The sequence below is a fragment of the Mesoplodon bidens genome (genome assembly GCF_964165515.1).
Source record: "Mesoplodon bidens genome assembly, chromosome: 6".
Classification (NCBI taxonomy): domain Eukaryota; kingdom Metazoa; phylum Chordata; class Mammalia; order Artiodactyla; family Ziphiidae; genus Mesoplodon; species Mesoplodon bidens.
The window spans coordinates 6353180-6365472 of NC_138162.1; the positions used below are offsets into that span (position 1 = coordinate 6353180).

The window sequence follows — 12293 nt, forward strand, 5'->3', positions numbered from 1 at the left end:
GGAAAGTAAAGTTCCTAAAAATAAACAAAAAATTTGAAAATATATATATGCTAGTTACATTAATATATAATGGATTTATTATTGTCTTTTTAAATGAATTGATAGGTATTTTAAAAATCTTTTAGTTTTTGATTTCTGATAGAGTAAATATTGATAGCTATAAACCATGTAAACAAAAGCTCTTTGGGGTCCTCAACAATTTTTTTTAAATTAATTAATTAATTAATTAATTTATGGCTGCATTGGGTCTTTGTTGCTGTGCGCGGTCTCTAGTTGAGGCGAGTGAGGGCTACTCTTTGTTGTGTTGCGCAGGCTTCTCGTTGCGGTGGCTTTTCTTGTTGTGGAGCACAGGCTCTAGGCACGTGGGCTTCAGTAGTTGTGGCTTGTGGGCTCAGTAGTTGTGGCGCATGGGCTCTAGAGCACAGGCTCAGTAGTTGTGGCACACGGGCTTAGTTGCTCCACGGCATGTGGGATCTTCCCGGACCAGGGCTCGAAAGCGTGTCCCCTGCATTGGCAGGCGAATTCTTAACCACTGCGCCACCAGGGAAGCCCTCCTCAACGATTTTTAAGAGGGCAAAGGAGTCTTCAAAACTGTCATCATGTGACATTAAACAGGAAGGGATGCATTTCTCTCTCTCTTTCTCTCCCTCTCCATCCCTCCCTCCCTCACTGTCTTTAACTGTGGTATAATTCACAGATAACGGAAAGGACTCATTTTTGATAGTGGTACCATCCCCAAAGTAGCAAAGGTTATTTTTAAAAACACCACTTAAAATATTTGCTGACAAAAGCGTCTTTTTAAGATTTGGAGGTTTTTTTCCATTAAGTTTTCCACATTTTAGTCAAGAATGTAAGTGGGTTGATGAGTTTTTCATCTGTTTTGAATTTTCTCGTAGCTGCTGTCAAGAAAGTCCCTGTTGTGGCCACCCATGTGACAGCAGCAGTAGAGTCTGGTGACATCGGAGATGTTTTAATGTAGCATAAAAAAGAACTATGCTATAGTCACAAGCAAGTACTACTTTATTTGTTACTGAGTCAGGTGTTTTATTATTAAGATCTTCTATCTCACTTAGACCCTGTTATTTTAGTAAGTGCTTTATTATAGCTTGCAGAATGTTCTTGAATACAGATAACTTTATTGAAAACATATTGTTGGTTTGAGGCCTGTAATTTTTAAGGTGGACTCAATTCAAATGTAGATTTAAAAAAAAAGTGTTTTGATCTCAAAAGCTGTTGCTTTATATTATACAGATTAGGGCTAAAAAGAATTGCAAAGTAATATAATAAGGAAAAATATGAACTTAGGTTGTTAGCAGGACAAGGGTGAAATCTAAGAGCAGACTATCTTAGTAAGTCTTCAAGGAAACATCTATAAACATCTATAGATGTTTATAACATCTATAACTGCTAAAAATCATAAGGCTCTGGAGACAGGAAATTATACAGAGAGAGGGCCCTCAAACGGAGGGAGGTGTGTGAAAAGGAATTTTAAATAAATAAGGTCAATATGAAACTGTATTAACAAAGGGTTACCGATTAGCAGAGAGCTTTAAAGAAGCCTTGCTCTATATAACTAGGAATGATTGTAATCATTACTTGAACTTTTGTATATTTGCTCTCTCAAGTAGTTTAAAGAGATCTACAGTCTTGTTTACACTATAAATTTGCCTGACAACCCTTGACCTTATAGGTAACATAAATAAATAACATTCTTTTTTTTTTTTAAATAAAGTTATTTATTTATTTTGGCTGCGTTGGGTCTTTGTTGCTGCGCGCGGGCTTCTTCTGGTTGTGGCGAGCGGGGGCTACTCTTCGTTGCGGTGCGCGGGCTTCTCGTTGCGGTGGCTTCTCTTGTTGCAGAGCACGGGCTCTAGGCGCACGGGCTTCAGTAGTTGCAGCACGTGGGCTCAGTAGTTGTGGCTCATGGGCTCTAGAGCGCAGGCTCAGTAGTTGTGGCACACGGGCTTAGTTGCTCTGCGGCATATGGGATCTTCCCGGACCAGGGCTCAAACCCGTGTCCCACTGCATTGGCAGGCGGATTCTTAACCACTGCACCACCAGGGAAGCCCCAATGAATAACATTCTTGAGCAGTGTTTCTTGAAATGAAATCTCAGAGTTTGTGGAATATGTTATTGAGGACCAAGAATCAATGAAAATCTTAAATGGTCTCTGATTTTTATGATAATATTAGAAATTATTAGGTATAAAGGTAAACATTGTACAGTGATTACTTTCAATTAGAAAATATTCTTGTAAAAGAAAGCCTGAATTTCTTAAGTTGAGGTTTCTCAAACTGTTCTGTAGGCCTGGGCAGGAGTAAGGTTGAGGAAATTATTTTTCTTCAGAGGAGGGTTTCTCTTGTGCAGCTTGCAGGATCTTAGTTCCCCAACCAGGGATGGAACCCATGCCCCCTGCAGTGGAAGCGCAGAGTCCTAAGCAGTGGACCGCCAGGGAATTCCCAGGGTTTCTCAAGTTTGAGAAAAAAAGTGTCTTGACTCTGCCACCCTCCTGCTCTAAGTCAAGTATATGGAACATTTTCTCATGTTACAGTCGGCACTGCTTTGAATGGAAAATAGAATCAAAGCACAATGATAGATTTAAAATTGAAGATGCTGGATCTAAACAATAAGCTGAAGGACGATGCTGAATGTATATTGTAAGATTGCACACGCCTGGGATAGGTTTACATGGTGGCTTTGTGTTTTTATATTTGACTTGGCGTTTTTCCATTTTACATGATCCTCACGACCGATTTCTCAAATTAGGCAGGGATTCTATCTTCATCTTGTAGGTGGATGACTAAAACCTTGAGATGTTCCATGGCCTTTCTCTGCAAAGTCCCAGAGCTGGGGCTAGAACCTCATCCTCTATTACTGTTACCTCTCATGAGGAGACTTTCACCTTTGCAAATTCTCTCTTCCCCAGTGTTGTGCTAACACCCCACCTTCGTAGGTCCTTCTGGGCTCTCCTCCCTAGGCTTGGCCCACTTTATGAATTCAGTGCAGAGCTGCAGCCGACTCTGGGGTTCTGATCCTTGGCTATTGTTTCAGATCTACCAGCTCCCTGGCCTCCGTCCTTGAGCCCTGAATCCATCTGTGTTTCCAACTCTCTTCTGGACATGTCAGTCCCTGACTCCACATGTCACTTCACCCCAAACTGCTGCCCCTCCGCCTGTGTACTCACAGGAAGCAGAACTAAGGAGTCGCCCTAGAATCCTCCCCTCTCCTGCATATCCCTTCCAGCCTCCCCATCTAATCAGTCACCAGGACTAGCTGATTCTTTGTTCATGGTCTATAAAATCCTCCCCTCTGCTCCCAGTTTCTCTGCTTTGGACTATTGAACAGTCCCCTGACATCTAGCTGCTGGCGATGCTAAACATGTCTCTGGTGTGCCACTCCCTTTGCGAGCCCTTCAGCGGCTCACTTGTGCCCATCAGAGAGTCTAGACACCTTAACTCGGCATTCAAGGCCCTGGGTGATCAGGCCCGGACCCTCTAGTTCCGTCACCCACCGCCACTCATTCCCTTGTGCCCTACCCCCACCTTGAGCTCCAGCAGGACCAGTCCCCCTGATTCCTGGGCCTCTCCCTGCCTTTGCATTAGGGGTGGCTGGAATACCTACCCGCTCTCTTCCAGACTAGGAATCTTGAGGCAGCCTGTACATCGTGGCTATAATTCTCTTCTTTCTTGTTCCCCAGCCCCAAGCACCATTCCTGGCAAATAGTGTAGGCTTGATGCATGGTTGAATGTTGGAATGAAGTCCGCATGAGTCATTTGTTTGAAGAAAGCAGTATTTTGTAACTCTTCTTCCTGCCATTTCCTTGCCCCAAATTTCGGTGAGCTTATCCTGAATGCTAACTCAGAGATAGACAGTTAAGGTGCTAATAGTGTGACTGAGTTGACACGGGAGTGTGTTTCATCTCTCAGTTTTTGCTTTGCGCTAGGACATTAAATACATCCAAGCACCATGTTTCAAACAGGAATAGGGGATGTGAGCAGAGGGGTCAGAGTTCAATATCTCAGGCAGTTTTCAAACCAAATTTGGTAATGTTGATTTAAAATTTGCTCGGCGAGAAAGCACCCAAGTACGATCATGGAAAATGTTAGAACTGCTTTCTACGTACTGATTTATTGTTGAGAGAATTGTTCACTGAAGTTACGTTAATCACAGAGAAAGACTACAAGCTTTCCCTTTGTTTTTTATTAACAGGATCAATTTGACAACTTAGAAAAACACACACAGTGGGGAATTGATATTCTTGAGAAATACATCAAATTTGTAAAGGAAAGGACAGAGATTGAACTCAGCTATGCAAAGCAACTCAGGTAAGTTGATATTGAGAAAGGTTGTTTGTTAACTGCAGAATGGATGTAAAGATAATTTATATCCTCATTTTATACTATAAATGTATAATCCTTTAAATATTTCTTTTCCCTTTTCATGTAAGCTTATATTTCAGTAGAAGCAATTGTTTTTTTTAATATTGAAAATTATTTTTTAGAGGACAGTAAACATAAAAACCAAGTTATTGCTTTTAGGCTCTGTTTCTTTTTTTTTAATTTTTAAATTTAATTTTATTTATTTTTTTATACAGTAGGTTCTTATTGGTCATCAATTTTATACACATCAGTGTATACATGTCAATCCCAGTCGCCCAATTCAGCACACCGCCATCCCCACCACCCCTGTGGCTTTCCCCCCTTGGTGTCCATACATTTGTTCTCTACATCTGTGTCTCAACTTCTACCCTGCAGACCGGTTCATCTGTACCATTTTTCTAGGTTCCACATACATGCGTTAATATACGATATTTGTTTTTCCCTTTCTGACTTACTTCACTGTGTATGACAGTCTCTAGATCCATCCACGTCTCAACAAATGACTCAATTTCATTCCTTTTTATGGCTGAGTAATATTCCATTGTATATATGTACCACTACTTCTTTAACCATTCGTCTGTCGATGGGCATTTAGGTTGCTTCCATGACCTGGCTATTGTAAATAGTGCTGCAATGAACATTGGGGTGCATGTGTCTTTTTGAATTATGGTTTTCTCTGGGTATATGCCCAGTAGTGGGATTGCTGGATCATATGGTAATTCTATGTTTAGTTTTTTAAGGAACCTCCATACTATTGTCCATAGTGGCTGTATCAATTTACGTTCCCACCAACAGTGCAAGAGGGTTCCCTTTTCTCCACACCCTCTCCAGCATTAGCATTTGTTGTTTGTAGATTTTCTGATGCTACCCATTCTAACTGGTGGGAGGTGATACCTCATTGTAGTTTTGATTTGCATTTCTCTAATAATTAGTGATGTTGAGCAGCTTTTCATGTGCTTCTTGGCCATCTGTATGTCTTCTTTGGAGAAATGTCTATTTAGGTCTTCTGCCCATTTTTGGATTGGGTTGTTTGTTTGTTTAATATTGAGCTGCATGAGCTGTTTATATATTTTGGAGATTAATCCTTTGTCTGTTGATTCGTTTGCAAATATTTTCTCCCATTCTGAGGGTTGTCTTTTCATCTTGTTTATGGTTTCCTTTGCTTTGCAAAAGCTTTTAAGTTTCGTTAGGTCTCATTTGTTTTTATTCCCATTATTCTAGGAGGTGGATCAAAAAAGATCTTGCTGTGATATATGTCAAAGAGTGTTCCTCCTATGTTTTCCTCTAAGAGTTTTATAGTTCCGGTCTTACACTTAGGTCTCGAATCCATTTTGAGTTTATTTTTGTGTATGGTGTTAGGGAGTGTTCTAATTTCATTCTTTTACATGTAGCTGTCCAGTCTTCCCAGCACCACTTATTGAAGAGACTGTCTTGTCTTCATTGTATATCCTTGCCTCCTTTGTCATAGATTAGTTGACCATAGGTGTGTGTGTTTATCTCTGGGCTTTCTATCTTGTTCCATTGATCTATGTTTCTGTTTTTGTGCCAGTACCATATTGTCTTGATTACTGTAGCTTTGTAGTATAGTCTGAAGTCAGGGAGTCTGATTCCTCCAGCTCCGTTTTTTTCCCTCAAGACTGCTTTGGCTATTCGGGATCTTTTGTGTCTCCATACAAATTTTAAGATTTTTTGTTCTAGTTCCGTAAAAAATGCCATTGGTAATTTGATAGGGATTGCATTGAATCTGTAGATTGCTTTGGGTAGTAAAGTCATTTTCACAATATTGATTCTTCCAAGCCAAGAACATGGTATATCTCTCCATCTGTTGGTATCATCTTTAATTTCTTTCATCAGTGTCTTATAGTATTCTGCATACAGGTCTTATGTCTCCCTAGGTAGGTTTATTCCTAGGTATTTTATTCTTTTTGTTGCAGTGGTAAATGGGAGTGTTTCCTTAATTTCTCTTGCAGATTTTTCATCATTAGTGTATAGGAATGCAAGAGATTTCTGTGCATTAATTTTGTATCCTGCAACTTTACCATATTCATTGATTAGCTCTAGTAGTTTTCTGGTGGCATTATTAGGATTCTCTATGTGTAGTATCATTTCATCTGCAAACAGTGACAGTTTTACTTCTTCTTTTCCAATTTGTATTCCTTTTATTTCTTTTTCTTCTCTGATTGCCGTGGCTAGGACTTCCAAAGCTATGTTGAATAATAGTGGTAAGAGTGGACATCCTTGTCTTGTTCCTGATCTTAGAGGAAATGGATTCAGTTTTTCACCATTGAGGATGACGTTTGCTGTGGGTTTGTTGTATATGGCCTTTATTATGTTGAGGTAGGTTCCCTCTATGCCCACTTTCTTGAGAGTTTTTATCATAAATTGGTGTTGAATTTTGTCAGAAGCTTTTTCTTCATCTATTGAGATGATCATATGGTTTTTCTCCTTCAATTTGTTAATATGGTTTATCACATTGATTGATTTGCATATATTGAAGAATCCTTGCATCCCTGGATAAATCCCACTTGATCATGGTGTATGATCCTTTTAATGTGTTGTTGGATTCTGTTTGCTAGTATTTCGTTGAGGATTTTTGCATCTATATTCATTAGTGATATTGGTCTGTAATTTTCTTTTTTTGTAGTATCTTTGTCTGGTTTTGGTATCAGGGTGATGGTGGCCTCATAGAATGAGTTTGGGAGTGTTCCTTCCTCTGCAATTTTTTGGAAGAGCTTGAGAAGGATAGGTGTTAGCTCTTCTCTAAATGTGTGATAGAATTCACCTGTGAAGCGAAGCCATCTGGTCCTGGACTTTTGTTTGTTGGAAATTTTTTTTTTTTGGGGGGGGGGTACGCAGGCCTCTCACTGTTGTGGCCTCTCCCGCTGCGGAGCACGGGCTCCAGATGTGCAGGCTCAGCGGCCATGGCTCACGGGCCCAGCCGCTCCACAGCATGTGGGATCCTCCCGGACCAGGGCACGAACCTGCGTCTTCTGCATCGGCAGGCAGACTCTCAACCAATGCGCCACCAGGGAAGCCCTAAATAAATTATTCTTAAATTTACTTAATAAGAATTTAATAAGTAAATTTATTTTTATAAATAAATTTTATTCCAGATGAATTTCTGGTGCCCTGTATGTGCATCAGCCTCATTATCACTTTAAGGCTTTTAAAACTGAAAGTGTGAATGGAGAATGAGCTGCTTTGTGTTGATTATTTAAACATTGCGCTGTCATAAAATATTGTCTCTCATGTGGAAATGGGTTACCTAACAGCTTTAGGCGAAGTAAGGTCTCATCTAATGGATTTCTCTATATTTGTTGTATTCTTTTTCTCTTAGCCTGGTCTCTTCTTTCCTGGTGCCTTATCCACTGTCTTGTTTTGCTTTGGAGGTTTGTCATGGGATGTCATTAAGTCAGTTCTCAGCAAATTTCTCCATCAGTTCTATGTCATGAAGGGAAGGTGCTTTCTTTGTTTCCCTCTGGGAAGCACCTGGCTCCCTGCACTTTCTCATCCCCCTCTATGAGGGGAGTGATATTTAGGTAACAAAATTGGAGGCTATTGGGAAAGACTCCAAATCCCAATAATAGGTGTGGGATAACATTTAATAGCTCTCCATCGACCGTTTTACCCTGTTCTGGATCATGTTTCATGACTTGAAATAGAGTAGCAGTATTACTGCTATGATGGTAATCTCTTAGGAAGTCCTTTTCCTGAGATTTAAATGTTAACATTTGTTTTATCACATCCCTGCAAAGTATCTAAATTTGTGCTTATTGGGAGAAGTTGATAAAAAAAAGATTATGAGTAACTGAAGACAATTTAAGACAATTACTAATCCTTTGGAGGTGTTTTCTACAATTACTGATCCTTTGGAGTTGTTTTCTACAGTTACTAATCCTTTAGAGGTGTTTTCTACAATTACTAATCCTTTGGAGGTGTTTTCTAATCCTTTGGACTGAGATCTGGGTAGGGCCCTTGATGCTGATGAGTAATCATACTCTCTGCCCTTTGTTGATTTGCCTTCCCACTTGCCTGCGTCTTCCATAGCTTCTCTTTCCACAAACCCCAACACCTCCCTTCCCATCCTCACCACTTGCTTCCTACTTCACTGAGAAAATTGAAGCAGATAGAGGAAAACACCCTCAGACTCTCAGGCCCTGTAACCCATCTGTCAGCATCTGTTCCCACACCTGGATGCCCCCTCCCTCTGATGCTCCTGGCTGAATCCAAGCCCTCCTCTTGCACACTAGATCTTCCCCCATCTCTCCGACTCCAGAGCTCTGTTCCCACGAGTTTTCCTATGTCTCCTATGTTATCAAGGCTTTACTTTCTGCTGGATTATTCCCATGGTCACAAAAATGTACCACTGTCTCCCATCATTAAAAAACAAACAAGAAAACAAAACTTCTCTTGAGCTCACTTCCCCCACGAGCTGCCACCATTCCTTTGCCTTCCTTTGCAGCAAACCTCCCCAACAATGTCTCTCCAGTTCCCCTCCTCCCCCTATTAAGCTCACCTGCACCTTTGCACCAGAACAGCTCCTCGGGGCACCAGTGACCTTCATCCTGTCCCACCCAGTCGCCTGTCCTCAGTCCTCACCTCCCTTGACCCCTCAGCATCTTTGAAGGGGTGGATGCTCCCTCCTCAAAACACTTTGCTCGCTTGGCCTCGGAAACCCCAGTCTCTTGGCTTCCTTCCTGTCTCACCAGAAGCTCTTCAGAAGCTCTGCTCAACCCCCTTCGCGGTTCCTCCTCTCCTTCTGCCACTACACCCCGATGTGCCCCGGCACCCAGTCCTCCGTCATCTTCCCTTCTCTATTTATACTCTCCTGGTGATGGCTTTAAGTACGATCTCTACGGCAACAGATATGTCTCCAAGCTTGACCTCTGTCCTGAACTCCAGAAACAGGTTACTCAGAATCTCCATTTCTGGTGCTTCCCTGGTGGCGCAGTGGTTGTGAGACCACCTGCCAATGCAGGGGACATGGGTTTGAGCCCTGGTCCAGGAAGATCCCACATGCCATGGAGCAATTGAGCCTGTGCGCCACAACTACTGAGCCTGCGTGCTACAATTACTGAAGCCTGCGCGCCTGTGGAGCCTGTTGCTCCACAACAAGAGAAGCCACCGCAATGAGAAGCCCGTGCACGGCAACGAAGAGTAGCCCCCACTCGCCGCAGCTAGAGAAAGCCCACGTGCAGCAACGAAGACCCAACGCAGCCAAAAAACAAACAAAAAAATCCCAACAAAATCTGCGTCTCCGCAGCCCGGCTCCCCCCAACTCCCCGGCTCGGCTCGAGGGCAGCTGCATCCTTCCTTGCTTGGGTCAAAAACTCCAGAGTCATCTTTGGCTTTTGTCTTTCTCCCACACTCCCCCGCCGCCATCGGGAAGTCCTGGTGCCTCTGCTTTCCAGATTGATCCAGGATCCCTGCCCTTCTCAGCACCTCCACTGCTGGCATTGTGGTCCAAGTCCCCATCACCTCTTACCTGGCTTACTATGAGTCTTCTAACTGGTTTCTTATTCCTCCCTTATTTCCTACTGTCCGTCTTTTCCACAAGACAGCCAGATCACAGTACCCCTCGTTCAAAACACCAACGTCTCCCCATCTCCCTCGAAGTAAATCGAATATCCTTACAGTGGATGTCCTACAAAGCCCTACATGAATGGGTCTCTCCACCTCTCGGACATTATCTCTCTCTCTCTCCCCCTTCTTTTCTCTGCTCTAACAGAATTGGCCTCCTTGCTGTGTCTTGTACGTGCCAGGCATGCTGTCACCCCAGGGATGCTGCATTGGCCTTTCATATAGATGTCGCCTAGAGGTTCATCCCCCAGGATCCATGTGGCTGACTCCCTCACCTCCTCCAAGTCTTTGCTCCCTGCTGGACTTTTCGGTTTTTCCAAAGCACTGATAACTTTCTAACATTATGTAATCTTCTTATATATTGTGTTGTTCATTGACTTCTGCTCCCTCCCTGCTAGAATATAAGCCTCTCAAGGGCAGGGCTCTTTGCGCTGTGTTCACTAATGAATCCCTGTAGTATGGAACAGTGCATAAAATAGGTGCTTAGTAAATAGCTGTAGAAAGAGTGAATCAACAGGGAACAGGTCTACAATATTTGGTCAGCACTGCTTCAAGGAGAATTATGCGTTTGCACAGGCCTATGGGAGCTGATGAAGGTTTAAAAACAAACAGAACAACTAATAATGTGTCAACAGAGTTGGGGGCGGGGGGGACTCTAGTGAATGAGACACAGGAAGTGCCTGAGCCTGAGGGACTCACCTTCTCACTATGGAAAAAAGACTACATGCAAATAAGCAAGGCAGTAAATCACTTAAAGATAGCATTTATCACCCTGAATAAGTAAAACCAGTGATGCATTAGAACATGAGGCGGGGCAAGGCTTACTCAGCCTGACTGGCCAGGGAAATCCATTGCTTGAGAACTGACAGACAAGGAGAAAGCAGGCATGCAAAGATCTGAGAACAGTTCTTCCAGGCCAAGGAATCAGTGAGTGCAAAGGTCCTGAGGTGGGGACCTGTTCAAGGAATGGAAAGACCAGTGTGACTGGAGCGCATTCAACAAAGACTTGCTTAAAACATCAATGTGATGTTGAAAAACCATCATGGTCTCTTTGGGGAGTTGTCTGTCGTTAAATAATTTCTTTTCCGCATTAGGGGAAAAAAAACTTTAACTTATTTTAGACATGGAAGATGATAATTAGGGCTTTGATTTCTGTAGGTCAGTGGTTAACAAACTACTGGCCATGGCCATGGCCAAACCCATCGCTGCCTGGTTTTGTAAACAGTTTTATTGGAATACAGGTGCATCCATTCATTTATGTATTGTCCATGGCTGCTTTTGCAGCCCCATGACTATGGGGTTGCAAGTCTAAAATATTTACTGTCTGGCCCTTTATAAATTTGCTTTTATATATAAGCATATACATATATATGTGCTTATATATAAGTTTGCTGACCCCTGCTATAGTTATTATCCATTCAAGGCAGCATAGGGTCAAATTCTTAATATAATCTTTTTTTTTTTTTAAGATTTATTTATTATTTATTTTTGGCTGCATCGGGTCTTAGTTGCAGCACGCAGGATCTTCGTTGAGGCATGTGGGATCTTTCATTGTGCTGTGTGGGCTTCTCTCTAGTTGTGACGTGTGGGTTTTCTCTTCTCTAGTTGTGGCGCTCAGGCTCCAGGGCGCGTGTAATCTGTAGTTGTGATGCGCAGGTTCTAGAGCATGTGGGCTCCGTAGTTTGGGCTCACGGGCTCTAGTTGAGGTGCATGAGCTCAGTAGTTGTGGCACAGGAGCTTAGTTGCCCCGTGGCCTGTGGGATCTTAGTTCCCTGACCGGGGATTGAACCCATGTCCCCTGCATTGGAAGGCGGATTCTTTACCACTGGACCACCAGGAAAGTCCCAAATTCTTAATATAATCTTTTAAAAAATTTTTATTTTTTATTTATGGCTGCATTTGGTCTTCGTTGCTGCGCGCGGGCTTTCTCTAGTTGTGGCGAGTGGGAGCTACTCTTCATTGCCGTGCACGGGCTTCTCATTGTGGTGGCTTCTCTTGTTGTGGAGCATGGGCTCTAGGCTCGCGGGCTTCAGTAGTTGTGGCTCACGGGCTTAGTTGCTCCGTGGCATGTGGGATCTTCCCGGACCAGGGCTTGAACCCATGTCCCCTACATTGGCAGGTGGCTTCTTAACCACTGCGCCACCAGGGAAGTCCCCTTAATATAATCTTAAAACATCTTACATGACCTATATAAGAGAACCAACTACTGATTGCCCCTTAGCAACTGTTTCTTTAAAAATAAACAAACAGGACTTCCCTTGTGGCACAGTGGTTAAGAAGCAGGCAACTACAGAAAGCCTGCCCTCAGCAACGAAGACCCAATGCAGCCAAAAC

General features: G+C 42.7%; 1 protein-coding gene across 1 annotated transcript in view; it reads left to right on the forward strand.

Moving 5' to 3' along the window:
* FNBP1 (formin binding protein 1) overlaps window positions 1-12293 on the forward strand; it is a 133951-nt gene that overhangs the window by 36984 nt on the left and 84674 nt on the right. The window contains exon 2 of the mRNA XM_081237774.1: window positions 4210-4325. Coding sequence (XP_081093900.1) covers window positions 4210-4325 — 116 coding nt within the window. The remainder of the gene's footprint in view (window positions 1-4209; window positions 4326-12293) is intronic.